Genomic DNA, 14,400 nt, shown 5'->3' on the forward strand with positions numbered 1-14,400 from the left:
AAGTATTAGACTTTCTAGTAAGTCTGCAGTTGATGGAAGTATTAGACTTTCTAGTAAGTCTGCAGTTGATGGAAGTATTAGACTTTCTAGTAAGTGTGCAGTTGATGGAAGTATTAGGCAAAGTGATTCCTGGTCCCAGGAAGCAGTTTCCTACAAAACCTGCTACAAGCTGTGGTCCACGCTTAGCAGGGTCCACCCCAATTTAGAAACCAAACTTGTGCTGGTTCTAGAAAAAAGAATAAAAATTTTAGGTCATGGATTCTTAGCCTCTGGTTTCAGTTCAGCCCTGTTGCGGGGATCTATGTTTGGCAGAGTCAGAGCCCCAGTGCAGAGATTACTACAGTTCATTGCAGAAAGCTGAGAGAATGACGCCTGAGTTGCCTTTTCAGATGACAAGATGCTGAGATACCTAAGTAATGAGACATCTGCCATGCAGAGCTGCACATAGGACGTGCAAGTAACCAAAAAGAGAGATGTAGGAAAAGCTGCGGGGGAAACGTGGCATCAAAGGCCTTTGAAACTAAAGCCCCATGTATCTGAGACAGAGCTACCAGATTTGGTGTTTGCCCTGCTGGGGTTTTAGTCTTGCTATAGTCCAGTCTCCCTCATTGGTCCCCGTTTCTCTTTTGGGATGGAAAAGGGTATTCTGTGCCAGTGTGTGTTGGGAAGATGTAACTTGTTTTTCTGATTTCACAAAATGTCACAGTCAAGTAATTGCCTTTAGTGTCAGAAGAGACTTTGGATATTTGAACAGTGTAAGAACTGTTGAAAACTATGGACAATGATGTTGAACACATTTCATCATGGGTTGACTATAAGCCTGTAGTGATCTGGGTCAGAATCTAGTTAACTGAATGAAAAACCCATGAGATAGTATAATGTATTTGAGCACTGGTCTCTCCTTGGTGGCTTTCTTTGGGGTACCTGTGGAATCTTTAGTAGGAGGAGCCTTTCTGGATAAAATTCTTCACTGGGGATGGGATTTGAGTGTCTACATCCTTAATCAATTTCCTGTTCTTTGTGTCCTGTTGCCATGACTTCACCACCACTATAGACGGTATCACTAAAGCACATAAGATACAGTTGAAACACTTGCTTATTCAAAGCCATTTTGCAAACCTAATTTTTTTATTATTTTTCATTTTGTTTTGAGGACAAACTTTCACTGTGTAGCCGTGGCTGTCCCGAAAACCAGACTGACTGGCCTCACCTCAGAGATCCCAATGATTCTGGATCATACATGCTGGGATTAAAGGTGGGCCATTATGCCTGGGTTTTTTTTGTTGTTGTTGTTTTGTTTTGTTTTGTTTTTATATTAGTGACCGATGAGTCTGGAAGATAGGTTTTTATACATGTCAAGCATATGCTGTTGTGCTGAGTTTCACCCACATCTTGAATTTTGAAATTTGGCAGAGGGTCTCATTCTCTTTCCCAGGATGTCGTGAATACTGCCGCAGTCTGCTGAGTCACTGGATTGCAAGTGTGTCACATTCTTTCTACCTACAGCCCCCAAACCTCAAATTTTTATTTTAAAAAGAGTATTATACCTGTATGCATGGGTATGCACCACATGTGTAACTGGCCCTCAGAGTAATCAGAAGATGGCCTCAGAATGCCTGAACATGGAGTAACGGATTGCTGTGAGCCCCTGGGTAAATACTGTAAGTTGAGCTCACCTATCTGCAAGACCAGCAAGACTCTTAACTGCTGAGCCCAGTCTCCTGTCTTGTGTTGTTTATGATCAACATTTACATTGCTGATGTTTTCATTTGTAACTGTTTAAACCATTCACTCCCTTTTAGTAATATTATTAATACACTTTAAACTGGGACACTTCAATTTTCTGGAACTGGAATAAATGCGTAAGTCTTCGTAGGAACTTTAGTACATATCTCTGGGTTCTTTCTACCATTTTTAAAAATGATTTTTATGGGGGAGACAGGGTTTTACTAGTATGTAACTCTGTCTGTCCTGGAACTCACTGCGTAGGCCAAGCTGGCATCCAACTCAATTAAATTCACCTGTCTCTGCCTCCTGAAAGCTAAGATAAAAATCTTGAGCAACAGCATCCAGCTTGGCTATCTTTTTTCAGGTTAGTAAGTTTTCATACAATTTCTCTGAAATGTACTCAGCACCTTTGCTCTGATTGCTGTCTCTCTACTTATGTCTATTAATTCGCATTTCTTTCCCAAGGCTTCTTCTAGTCAAAGTGAAGAAATGGCAGGTGTGAACCTCGATATTCGGTTTCTTTCTAAAATGACTTAGTGATTAGATTAGAAATTCTGTATCATGGAATAAGTGTGGGGAGCACCAGAATTATATATTATCAAGGAAGTGTACATGTACAATATTGTCACTATCATGCTTTCTGTTACACACATGCATGGGATATTTTAGGGTGCAGTGACCTATGATGATGTGCATGTTAACTTCACTGGGGAAGAATGGGCTTTGCTGGATCCTTTACAGAAGAATCTCTACAAAGATGTGATGCTGGAAACATACAGGAACCTCACTGCTATAGGTAAGACTGTGAATTTTCCTTCATGTTTTAAAATAAGGGGACAACTCTTTCTTGGTTATTGGTAATCTTCTGTAACTTTGGTTGAGAAAGAGGAAGGATGAGGTGAATACATCAGGCATGGTTCTAAGGTTCACTGAAGGTAGCAACTTAAATATTACACAGTTTCTAATAATTTATCAATACATTTTCTGATACTATATTTTAGGCTACAGTTGGGAAGACGATATTATTGAAGAACATTGTCAAAGTTCTAGAAGACATAAAAGGTAATTCTCATGTGAAAGGTAATGCAAATGTGCCTATGGAGAAAATTTAATGTGTCCTGGAAGTTTTAAAGAAAAGCAACAGTATAAATAAGCACAGCTTAAGTTGTATTGATGGCTATTAAATCCCCCCCCCAAAAGTCCATATACCTCAATGTCACGTAGCCAAAATGTGTTTGCAAGGCAATTATCTAAGAAAGAAGACAAAGAAACAATGCCTTAAATGATATCACCATTTGAATCATAGCCCCGTGAGAGCCATATTGTAGAACTGCCAATCCATTTAGTTTTATGCCACTCAGATATTACAAAATGTAAGAATGTTGGATAGATGATAAGTGTTTATTCAAAGCCTGCTACTAAGCAAAGGGTACACAGTAAAGCTAGTGTTACTCATATACTTCTTATAACTGTTCAGTTTAGTGAGAGGGGTAGATCAAGAAGGTTGTTGTGGAGAAACTTTAATTCCTATACCACATGTCTATGAAGAAGCAAAAGTTAAATTTTGTGAATGCAATGTGGAAACCCTTTATTTGTTATTCTTAGTTTACTAAATATTTCATATGTCACTCTGGATACAAGCCATGTAAATATAGGAATATGGAAAGAATCAATTTACCTCTCTCTTTCTCTCAAACAATTAGAAGATATGTAGTAATCCTCACTTTGAATAGACTTGTAGAATGTGATACAAGTTTACAATTAATTGGTTTTCCAACTTTATTGGGAATACATCAATAAATTCATACCAGAAGAAAGCCCTATGAATATTGGAATATATAAATACTTTTGTTTGTCCTCATTCACTTTGCAAATCCTATAGTGGAGATAGTCCTATCTCCACCAAGCCATATCCTCCTGTCTTTACTTCCCTAGTGCTGGGATTAAAGGCTTGGGATCCCAAGTGCTGGGATCACCTTTGTGTGAGCTCTGTTTCTCTTTTAGACAAATTCAATCTCATGTAGCCCAGGGTGGCCTTATACTAACAGAGACCCTTCTGCCTCTGTCTCCCAAGTCCTGGGATTAAAGGTGTGTGCCACCACTCTCTGACCTCTAGTGGCTTACCTCTGACCTTTAGGCAAGCACTATTTATATAACCATAAGCAAAATATCACTACATATTATGACTCACACTATTGGAATACTTGTGAGTGTAAAAGTGTGGTAAAGTTCTAAATTCCTCCAGTTCTAGTTAAATATGTGAAAAACCTCATTTAGAAAAAAAAGATGCTATAAGAGATGCTACATTTACCCTTTTTGGTCTAAAATAAGAAAAGAAATACAAGAAAAACTGTATTTAATAAACACATAACTATATAATATATACAGACAACAAATACATCAACAATGTCTAACCCATTTGCAATTGAAAAATTTAGAGAAAATACTGCATATCTATCCTATCTTCTTGAGTCCAAAGTGTTATACATAATTCACTTTGTATTCTAACTTGCATTACCATGCAAAACTATTTTTGGATATCTCTTGCACTTCTTTAGTGAATTTCTTTTCTGAGTCAGGCAAACAAGAAAAACTATAACTGTAACTATCTAGTATTTAATTCCCTCAGAGACCCAGAAGGAAATATTTTTTTTTTTGTTTTTTTTTTTTTGTTTTTCGAGACAGGGTTTCTCTGTAGCTATGGAGCCTGTCCTGGAACTAGCTCTTGTAGACCAGGCTGGCCTTGAACTCACAAAGATCCGCCTGTCTCTGCCCCACAAGTGCTGGGATTAAAGGCGTGTGCCGCCAACGCCCAGCTCCCAGAAGGAAATATTAACTGAGTAAACAGGAAGTGTGATCAAGTGACTTCCAAAAATATCTGAGAAATGACAAAAGCAATTGGCTGCCTGGACAGTCACCCAAGGTTCCTCAACAATGCTGGGGCATCCATCTTTGGCCCACAGGCCTAGAATATTCAACAAACTTTTCTATGAAGCAGAATTTTTGAAGGACTATCCCTCCTTTACTTGGCAAAGTTTTGTAGTCATTCTCTTTTGTATCCTGCTTGTCCAATTAGGACAGCATACCATCAATCATCAAAAAAAAGCACTTTTTAACCCACTGGCTTTTTCCACAAAGAAAGTAAACTCTATGTAGAGTTTCTTTGATGCCCATTATCTTCTCTGAAGTAGATTGATGCTACAAGGAGCAGACATGGCTCATTGTCATTAAAAAAAAAAAGAGCCTATGTTATTAAAGCATCTTAAATGCCATATTCTGTAGATCTCTGAAGTACTTGAAGATGACCTGTCATTTAAAATATATCTGCTAGGCCGGGTGGTGGTGGCGCATGCCTTTAATTCCAGCACTCGGGAGGCAGAGGCAGGCGGATCTCTGTGAGTTCGAGTCCAGCCTGGTCTACAAAGGGAGTTCCAGGACAGGCTCCAAAGCTACAGAAAAACCCTGTCTCGAAAAACCAAAAGAAAAAAAGAAAAAGAAAAAAAAATGTATCTGCTTGACCTTGAAAACATACCTCAAGTTCAATTGGAATAGGTGACTAATTGCTAACTTGCATTTCCTTATTATCTTAAATAGTTGGTAATAATTTCAGGAACTAGAAATTTGCATTACATTGTTAAATGAGCTGTATAGGTACAATACCTTGAACAAGAGTAGAAATGCATGTACAGTATGTTCTAACACAATTAGTCTCAAATTTGTATCAATAAACAAAATTTTTATATAATATACAAAAGTCCAAACCAATGTGAAATAATTAAATCTGATAGTTGCCTTTTAAAAGTAGATTCAATATTCTACATTTCTATCTTATCTGTACTTTTCCCTTTCTTATTTTCAAAATAGATTCAATAATTTAACCTTTTATCCTATTATATCTGCATCCCCCTTTTTTTTCTTTTCAAAACAAGAATCATGAATCTAATCTCCTTTGTTTAGTTTTTCTCCTGACCATTACCAATAAGAACTTATAACCAATTCCCTTAAACAATGACAAATAACCATAACCCATAGTATAATTTAAAACCACCAACCCCACCTCTTGGGAATGTAGACATGTTCTTAATTTACTTACTGCTGTCTGGGGGCAAGAGCATCTTTAGGAGATCCTGAAAAGAAAAACTTGTGTTAATTGTCAAGTCCTGGGAGAGGTAGCTGTATCATTTGTTGTCTAGTCTCTGTGTAATGGGAAAGTGTAGGGCTTGTCTCAAGTCCTGGCTAGAGTAGTCTGTGAGGTTGGTTCATCTCAAATAACTACCTTGAAATTGCTCTGAGTCATTTGTATGCAAAGCCAATCTTTAGATGGTGTTTTTCAGCTTGGTGGTGTTATCATAGTCCTTATGGAATCATCCTTGTGGAGACCCCTCCTCCTTTTGGAGACTTCAAAGGTCACTGCTAGGTATGGTTGTGGATCACTGTAGAAAACTGATAGATTGAAACCTAAAATCATGTGCAGGAAGGTAGATGAAGGCTTTGTCTAGAATTAGTTAGTACTCTATATTAATATCATGACAAAAACTTTAAAATACATATATATTAATCTTATAAATTTTGAGATAATATTATTGCCATAAGAAAAGCTGCTAATGAGTTAATATAAAACCAAAGAATTCTGAGATTAGTGGAAATAAGATAGTCCTTAATTTTTTTTTCTTCTGTCCCTTATTGGGTAGCTCTTCTGACATGAGACAGAGATTTTTGGATATTACTTTAACATGCATGCTTGGGTTTAGAGAAGGAGAGAGCCACACCCCAACTTCAAAGCCAATTTTAATCTTTAATTGCACTGGGGGTACAAAAAGACCATTTGCATTATATGTCAGTAGAGAACAGCAGAAACAAACATTTTGGAAGATTTATGAAAATTCTATCTGGTTGGAAATATGATATACCAATAAGCCAACTTACTCTTTTTCTTGGGAATTTTTTTTCTGGATAATATCCTGTTTCTTCAGATGTCTCATTTGTCCAGTGTTCTTCGGATTCTTTAAATGTCTTATATACTCTTGAAAAAACAGAAACAAAACCCTTTCCCGACATTATTTTTTTTAACTATGGAAAAATTTTATATCCAAGTTCTTCAAAGATTATTATAAATACAAATTTTTCTTTTAAAAGTTTCCCCAATTAAATCAAAGGCACATCACTCCAATAAAATACTTGTGACATTAATTCTTTTAGTTTATAATATTTTTACATTTTTAACCAATTACAATATTTTGAATATAGTTCACATTTTAAACATTTTTAAAAGACATAAGCACTTTTTAAGAGCTACAAACACAATAATAAATTGTGAACTAAAGGAACTAAAGAAAGATCCAATCAACCTCACCCAGAATGGAGAGCCTAATATTATATCAATCTTTTCAGTTGGCGAAGGAATCTGCCAAGATTACTGTCAAAGTAAGACCTTATCTCATTAAGAAATGAAAATGTTCTCCTTTAAAAGATTTCTGCTATCGATTATTCCCCCAGTTTTATACTTTGTCTTCATTTAGTAATTATAAATTCTTAAGAACAAATTTTATTAGAGTATAAAATAAAAGTAGGAAGATTACAAATACTCAGTTTTTGAAAATAAAGCATTTCCCTCCTAAAATGCAAATACCCACTAAGTAAAACATGCCCATTTCCCAGGCAGAACAACAGAAGAGATGCAGCTTAGTAAATTTGGTGGCGAGGTTTTAAAAAAATGATTTCTGTAGACTTTAGATCCATGCAACAGAGAAAGTGATTCCTTGGGACCTGGTTGCAGTCCAGTGAACTTCTTCCTGGAGGTCTTCACAGTAAAGTACAGGATCTGGGTGCCCAGAAGGGATTGCTTCCAACTGGAACGCCAAGCTGCAGGACATCCTTGCAGGCATTCTGCATGTAGTACTGATAAAGCTCTGTGGCTGCCTGTGAGAGACCTGATCCTTTCTGTGCCAGCCTCCAGCTTGAGCTCCTCCACCATGCCCTGCAGGGCACTTTCACTGGCCCTGGAAGACATGGCAGCTACCAACGCTAATTTTTGGAACATTTCCTTTTGGCAAGTTATATCTGATCAAATGGAAAGCATTTGTTAGTTTTATAGGTTAGTTAAGATTAAATGGACATGCTACTTGATGAACTATCATTTCTTCTAATTAAGAAATATCTCTTGTTCAATAGATCTTTATCAATTTTGATGGTATCCATAGCTCAGAAAGAAAACTGCAAAAACCCCTTCCCCAGCATAAAACATATCCTGGTTTTCATTCTGAGGTCAACATGACTTTAAAGTATACCAACTGATTTAATTCCATAGCTTTTTCTACTATTCAGTGTCTCTCCACAGCTGTTGTGCCTTTCTCATTAGCATTTAGAAAATTCAAAGTTAATAAAGAATTATGCAATCTATTTCTGGGGGTTTTTATCATCCCTTTCTGTTTATTCTACATATCCTTTAGAATTTGATCTGATTGCTCTTTAACTTCCTGCCCTGTAGGGTTGTGTGGTATACCTGTAATATGCTTTATATTATAATAAGCAAAAAAACTGTTTCATTTTCTTAGAGACATGTACTGGAGCATTGTCTATTTTTACTTGTCCAGGTATACACATAATGGTCATAACTTCTAGCAAATGTGTGATTACCAAATGAGCCTTTTCCAAACTTAAAGCAGTTGCCCATTGAAAACATGAGTAGGTATCAATGGTGCAGTGTACATATTTTAGTTCTTCCACATTCTACAAAATGAAACACATCTGTCTGCCATATTTATCCCTTTTAGTATCCTTTGGGTTACTTCCTATAGGTAGTAGAGTTTGGTTATACAAAGAGCAAGTAAGACATTTCCTTATAATTTCTTTGGCATGTTGCCCAATTTTTTTAAAGTTTTTTTTTTTTTAAACCTTGCTATTGACATAATTTTTAGTTTTTGGTTTTTCGAGATGGTATTTCTCTGTATCTTTGGAGCCTGTCCTAGAACTCACTCTATAGACCAGGTTGGTATTGAACTCAGAGAGTTCTCTGCCTCCCAAGTGCTGGAATTAAAGGCCTGTGCCACTACCATCCAACTGACATGATGCTTTTTATGAAGTTCTGAGGCCTCCAGCACATTTCCATTTCCAATCAATAATTGATCAGTTTCTGCATTACCTTTTGCTAGAGGACTTGACAGACCAGTATAGGATCAGATATGTTTTATATATATGGGATGACTCTTATTCCTAATTATTTCTTGTAACTGAATAAATAATAAAGTCGATTCTGTATCATCTTGTATAGATTCAGCAGTTTCTATATGCAAAACAACTTTTTCCGGATATTGTGAACCAGTAACTGCGTTGAAAGATTCCTTAAAATACATTGGTGACATGAGAATCGCATATAGCTCTTACTTTTGGACAGGAACATAAGGGCTTAGATCCACTTTACTTAATTTTTCTAATGTATAACCTGCCTTTCCTGAATGATTTGCATCAGTATAGAATGTAGGGGCTCCAGATATTGGTGCTTTCTGTACAGTGTGAGGAAGGATTCAGCTAGTTCTTTTAATATCTTGGATTCCCTTGCTTTTGCTTTATTTGTTGTAAATCTTTACCAAAAAATTATTACAAGCTCTTTGCCAGGGTTCACTTTCTGCCTAAAATTTGTCAATTTTATCTTCAGTGAATGGTGCAACAATTTCATTTAGAATTTATTCAAAGACATTTTACACATAAATTTTAATTTTTACTTGGTTTATATGGTAAAAAGGTCCATTCTAAGATAATATTTCCATCTGCATTAAAAATTCCTATAGGGGAATGCTTGGAGAGTAATATGGCCAGAATTCAGTTGAGTTTTGGATCCACATGATTGACATGTGCCTTCTGTAATTTTTCTTTCATCAAAGCCAATTCTGTCTCAGTTTCAGTTGGGACTATTTAAGTTCTTGTTACAATCTAAGGTTTTGACCAATTACTTAGTTCCTCAGCGCCTATCCTATTGGGCCATAAATATGAAATGCCTCCTAGTAATCTTTGTAATCTTTGAATGTCATTGGGAGTCTAAAATTGATCTCTCCTAAATTGCACCTTTTGGGAGTCTAATTTTTTTGTAAACCTATTTTTTTTTTTTTTTTTTTTTTTTCGAGACAGGGTTTCTCTGCGGCTTTGGAGCCTGTCCTGGAACTAGCTCTGTAGACCAGGCTGGTCCTCAAACTCACAGAGATTTACCTATCTCTGCCTCCCAAATGCTGGGATTAAAGACATGCACCACCATGGCCCAGTGCAAACGTATTTTTATAGCTTAAATAATTAATAGAATCTCCTCTTTGTGTTTTTTTCAGGAGCAATTTGTAATTCACAACAAGGCAAGATTTTCTTTACATCTTCAAACATTCTTTCTAAAGTGTCTGCCTTTGAACCAGATAGCAAAATGTCCATGTAATAATAAACTTTAGATTCAGGAAATTGCTTACGTATCATTTCCAATGACTGCCATACAAAATATTTTACATTTGCTGGGAGAGAATCTTCCACTGATATATCTTAGCAGGCTGAGAATTTTTATAATAAGCAACACTGTGTAGGCAAATTTTTCTGTCTTTTTTTTATAAAGGTATAGTGAAGAAACAATCTTTGAAATCAGTAACTATAAGAGACCATCCTTTAGGCAATAGGGAAGACAAAGGAATGCCAGACTGTAGAGAGCCCATTGGCTGAATCACCTATTAACAGCTCTTAGATCTATTACCATTCTTCATTTTCCAGATTTATTTTTTTAACAAATACAGGAGAATTTCAAGGGCTTGATCCTTCAATATGCTGAGCATTTAATTGCTCCTTTACCAGCCGTTCTAATTCCTGCAGCTTCCCTATTATTAAATGCCATTGCACAGCCCATACAGGTTTGTCTGCCAAATATTTTAAAGGTAGAGCTGTTAATACCTTTGAATAATCAGCAGCTGTTGTGCCCTCTTCTTGTACAACCTGAATGGTCAGTGACAATTCTTTATAATATCTTGTAATATTTTCACCAGAAACATACATTAATTTATGGTTTGTTTCTAAGATTGGAGGAATGTTGATCTGAATATCATTGTTATAACAAATCATATCCCCACAAATTCATTGCTTTGTTAGTCACATATGATTTTAATATCCCTTTCTGTCCTTCTGATCCTATACATTTGTCCCATCTCATGCTCTGCTTTATCTGAGAAAAATTCTGATCCCTAAAAACTGAACATACCAAGATTCTGGTGCACTTATTGTTACATCAGCACCTGTGTCTACCAAATCTTCAATGATGACGTCATTTATTTGTATTTAGTAAAGATTTATTTATTTATTATGTAGACAGTGTTCTGACTGCAGGCCAGAAGAGGGCACCAGATCTCATTACAGATGGCTGTGAGCTACCATGTGATTGCTGGGAATTGAACTCAGGACCTCTGGAAAAGCAGCCAGTGCTCTTAACCACTGAGCCATATCTCCAGCCCCTATTTATTTGTATTTTTAACTTTAGTCTTTGTTCATTTATTGAAGTTTGACAAAATACCCACTTTATGTTTTTTTCTGAACTTTTGTTCTTTCTATAGCTGTTTTATCATCCAGAACAGTATGACTTCTTATAATATGCATTAGGTTCTTCAGTTACTCTGAGGAGGAGTTTCCTTTACAATAACAGGACACAACTGTACTAAATTTGGTTTAGGGGCCTGCAAAAGGCCTCTCAAGGAGTTTCCCAATGGCAAAGGGCTGTCTTGAATGTCCCTCATTAATCAACATTCATTGCTCCAGTACTTACCTATGCTATATTTTCTGCATAACCCAAAAGGGAGGGGCAATCTGTTTGAATTATGCTTAGAAAAATAAATTTTCTAGGAAGGCCCTGTTTATAGTTCCCTTTAAGGTAATCTGTTTTCCATAATTAAAACACTTGACATTTCCATTTTTCCTCAAACTTCTGGAAATCACCTCTCCTATCCCAGCATCATCATGGTCATGCGATTGCATCTTGGATCCATTCCTCCAAGGACTCTGGTCTTGCCTTTAAAGGCCTAATTATCATTTTACATTGAGAAATAATATTTTCAAAATCCAGAGATTCAAATATTTTTGTCTGCCTTTTAAATTTGATATTATTCTATTTACTGCTGATGCCCATCTTTGTAAGAAATCAAAGATTGTAGTAGTGAAGCTTTCTTCCAGGCCTGTATGACTTTAGTAAGTGAGGCAATCTTCTTCCCTACATTTTCTATTACCTCCCAAACATTGAAAGCTGCTGCCTTGCATAAAGCCAGGATGTGGCCATCATATGGGGTTGCCTTTCTATATTCACATAATCTCCTTCTCCAGGAAATTAATCTTAAGAGATTTCCATACCTGTAGTTCTACACTGTTATTCAATCATCTTAGCCCCTTCTTTCAACCAGGTCTTCCATGGTAATTGTGGACCAGCCTCCAAGACTACTTTAACCAAGTCTTTCCAGTCTTTAGGGATAGTTCTATTACAAGATGACCATGAGTTTAACACCTGCTTCACATACGGTGAAAGCATGCCATAGGAGACTATCATTTCCTTGAATCTCCTTAAATCTAGCACTGGCAAAGGAGTCCATTCAATTCTTACAGAGCCTCTATCATTTGGCAGTTTCTGTAAGGTTACGGATTATATTAAGGTTGGTTGTTTATAATACTGATTATATTAAGGTAGTCTGTTCCTCTCTAACCTTATAATGTAACACTAAAATTGGTTCTCCATTAAATTCCTCTGTCTGGATTTGAATATCTCTATGATCTGTTTTATTAAGTTTTTCTAAGGCCTGTATCTCAGTGTTCATATCAAACAAAATTTTAAGAGATAAACCATGAGTTATCAAAATTACAATAAGGATTATCAAACTGATAATTAAAAGCATGTTAATCCCAGCTAAGTTGATTATCCCTTCATTTAATTTTTCCACTTTAAATCATGCTTTATATAATTATACAGAGACCTAACTTTCTCCATAACTGTTTTCCATTTTTTAACGTGGGAAAAAACTCTCTTTTAAGTAATTCCTCCCTTTAATAATTTCCTATTTTTCTTCCCAAATCTGCCAACAATGATGATGACAATGTGAGGTTTACTGCTGTTGTGTAGAACAGTAAAAGTCTGACCAGATTTCAAGACAGCTGCCTAGTTTGGAAGCAGCCCAAGAAGGGGATTCAGGAAAGCCCACCAAGAAAGAAAAAAGGAAAACCTAGCCAGTAGGGAAGTGATTTCATCCACGTGTAGCTCCAGCCAAAACCAGTGGCTGCAGAGCCACAGACAAATGTTGTTTTCATGAATCTGTACCCCAAACTTTGATCACAAGATGTAGCACAAATATTAGTTGGTCTTAATAATAAAAGCCCAGAGTCAGACACTAGGAATCAGAAGAATGCTGAAGATCAGAGAAGCAGAGAGGTCAGCCACTAGAGAGTTCTCTTATCTATACCAGTGCTCAGACTGAACGGGTAATCCTATCCTCAGACTCCATCTGTCTCCACCAAACCTCAGATTGCACTGAGTTCCCATCTCCTGCCTTATAGTCCTCTTTCCATCAAGACATATCATTCCTCTCTTTACTTCCCTAGTGCTGGGATTAAAGGTATGGGATCACCGTTGTGTGAGCTTTGTTTCTCTTTTAGACAAATTCAATCTCACGTAGCCCAGGGTGGCCTTGAACTAACAGAGATCCCTCTGCCTCTGTCTTCCAAGTCCTGGGATTAAAGGTGTGTGCCACCAGTGCCTGGCCTCGATTGCATAACTCTGCACTCTGATCTTTAGGCAAGCTTTATTTGTTAAAACAAAAACAAAATATCACTACATAGTATGACTCACAATATAGGAATACTTGTGGGTGTAAAAGTGTGGTAAAGTTTTGAATTCCTCTAGTTCTCATTAAATATGTGAAAAATCTCATTTAGGAAAAAATAATGCTATAAATGTGGGCCATATAATAAAGGTTGTTACCATCACAGACATCTTCAAATATGTAAAACAACCCTTAATGAAGGGGAACACCATAACTATAAACCTTAAGTTCTAATTCCTTTATACAATTAGATCAAATTGTAAAATTTATACAGTTATAATGGTTCATCAGTATAATAAATATGGTAAAGTTTTTTTTTCATTTGCCAGTTATCTTTGCAGGTATAAAAGTAACCATATTGGAGAGAAAACTTTTGAATATTCTCATTGTAGCAAAGACTTTGCATATCACAAGCATCTTCAAAGGCAAGAAAGAATTCATGCCGAAGAGAAATCCTATGAAAGTATCCAGTATGGTAAAACCTTTGTACATCACAGTAGTCTCCGAAGAACACATCCTGGAGAGAAACCCTATGGATGTAATCAGTGTAATAAATCTTTTGCACATCAAAGTAGTCTCCGAGTACATAAAAGAATACATACTGGAGAGAAACCTTATGTTTGTAATCAATGTGGTAAAGCCTTTGCACGTCACTATCTTCAAAAACATAAAAGAACACATACTGGAGAGAAACCCTACAAATGTCATCAATGTGGCAAAGATTTTGCAGATCACACTCACCTTCAAGTACATAAAAGAATACATACTGGAGAGAGACCCTATAAATGTGATCAATGTGGGAAAGCCTTTTCACAAAACAGTAGTCTCCGAATGCATAAAAGAACACATACGGGAGAGA

General features: G+C 36.4%; 1 protein-coding gene and 2 pseudogenes across 1 annotated transcript in view; 2 read left to right on the forward strand and 1 right to left on the reverse strand.

Annotated features, from left to right (window-relative positions):
- The window catches only part of LOC106144432 (zinc finger imprinted 2-like), a 5,555-nt gene extending 2,761 nt beyond the window's left edge, over positions 1-2,794 (forward strand). The window contains exons 2-4 of the mRNA XM_026777886.1: positions 1,154-1,255; positions 2,398-2,524; positions 2,730-2,794. Of these exons, the coding sequence (XP_026633687.1) occupies positions 1,154-1,255; positions 2,398-2,524; positions 2,730-2,794 (294 nt within the window). The remainder of the gene's footprint in view (positions 1-1,153; positions 1,256-2,397; positions 2,525-2,729) is intronic.
- Positions 1-14,400, forward strand: part of LOC101984273 — a 398,439-nt pseudogene that overhangs the window by 380,474 nt on the left and 3,565 nt on the right.
- LOC101984832 lies at positions 7,292-7,834 on the reverse strand (annotated as a pseudogene).

Source organism: Microtus ochrogaster, unplaced genomic scaffold (genome assembly GCF_000317375.1).
Source record: "Microtus ochrogaster isolate Prairie Vole_2 unplaced genomic scaffold, MicOch1.0 UNK89, whole genome shotgun sequence".
Lineage (NCBI taxonomy): Eukaryota > Metazoa > Chordata > Mammalia > Rodentia > Cricetidae > Microtus > Microtus ochrogaster.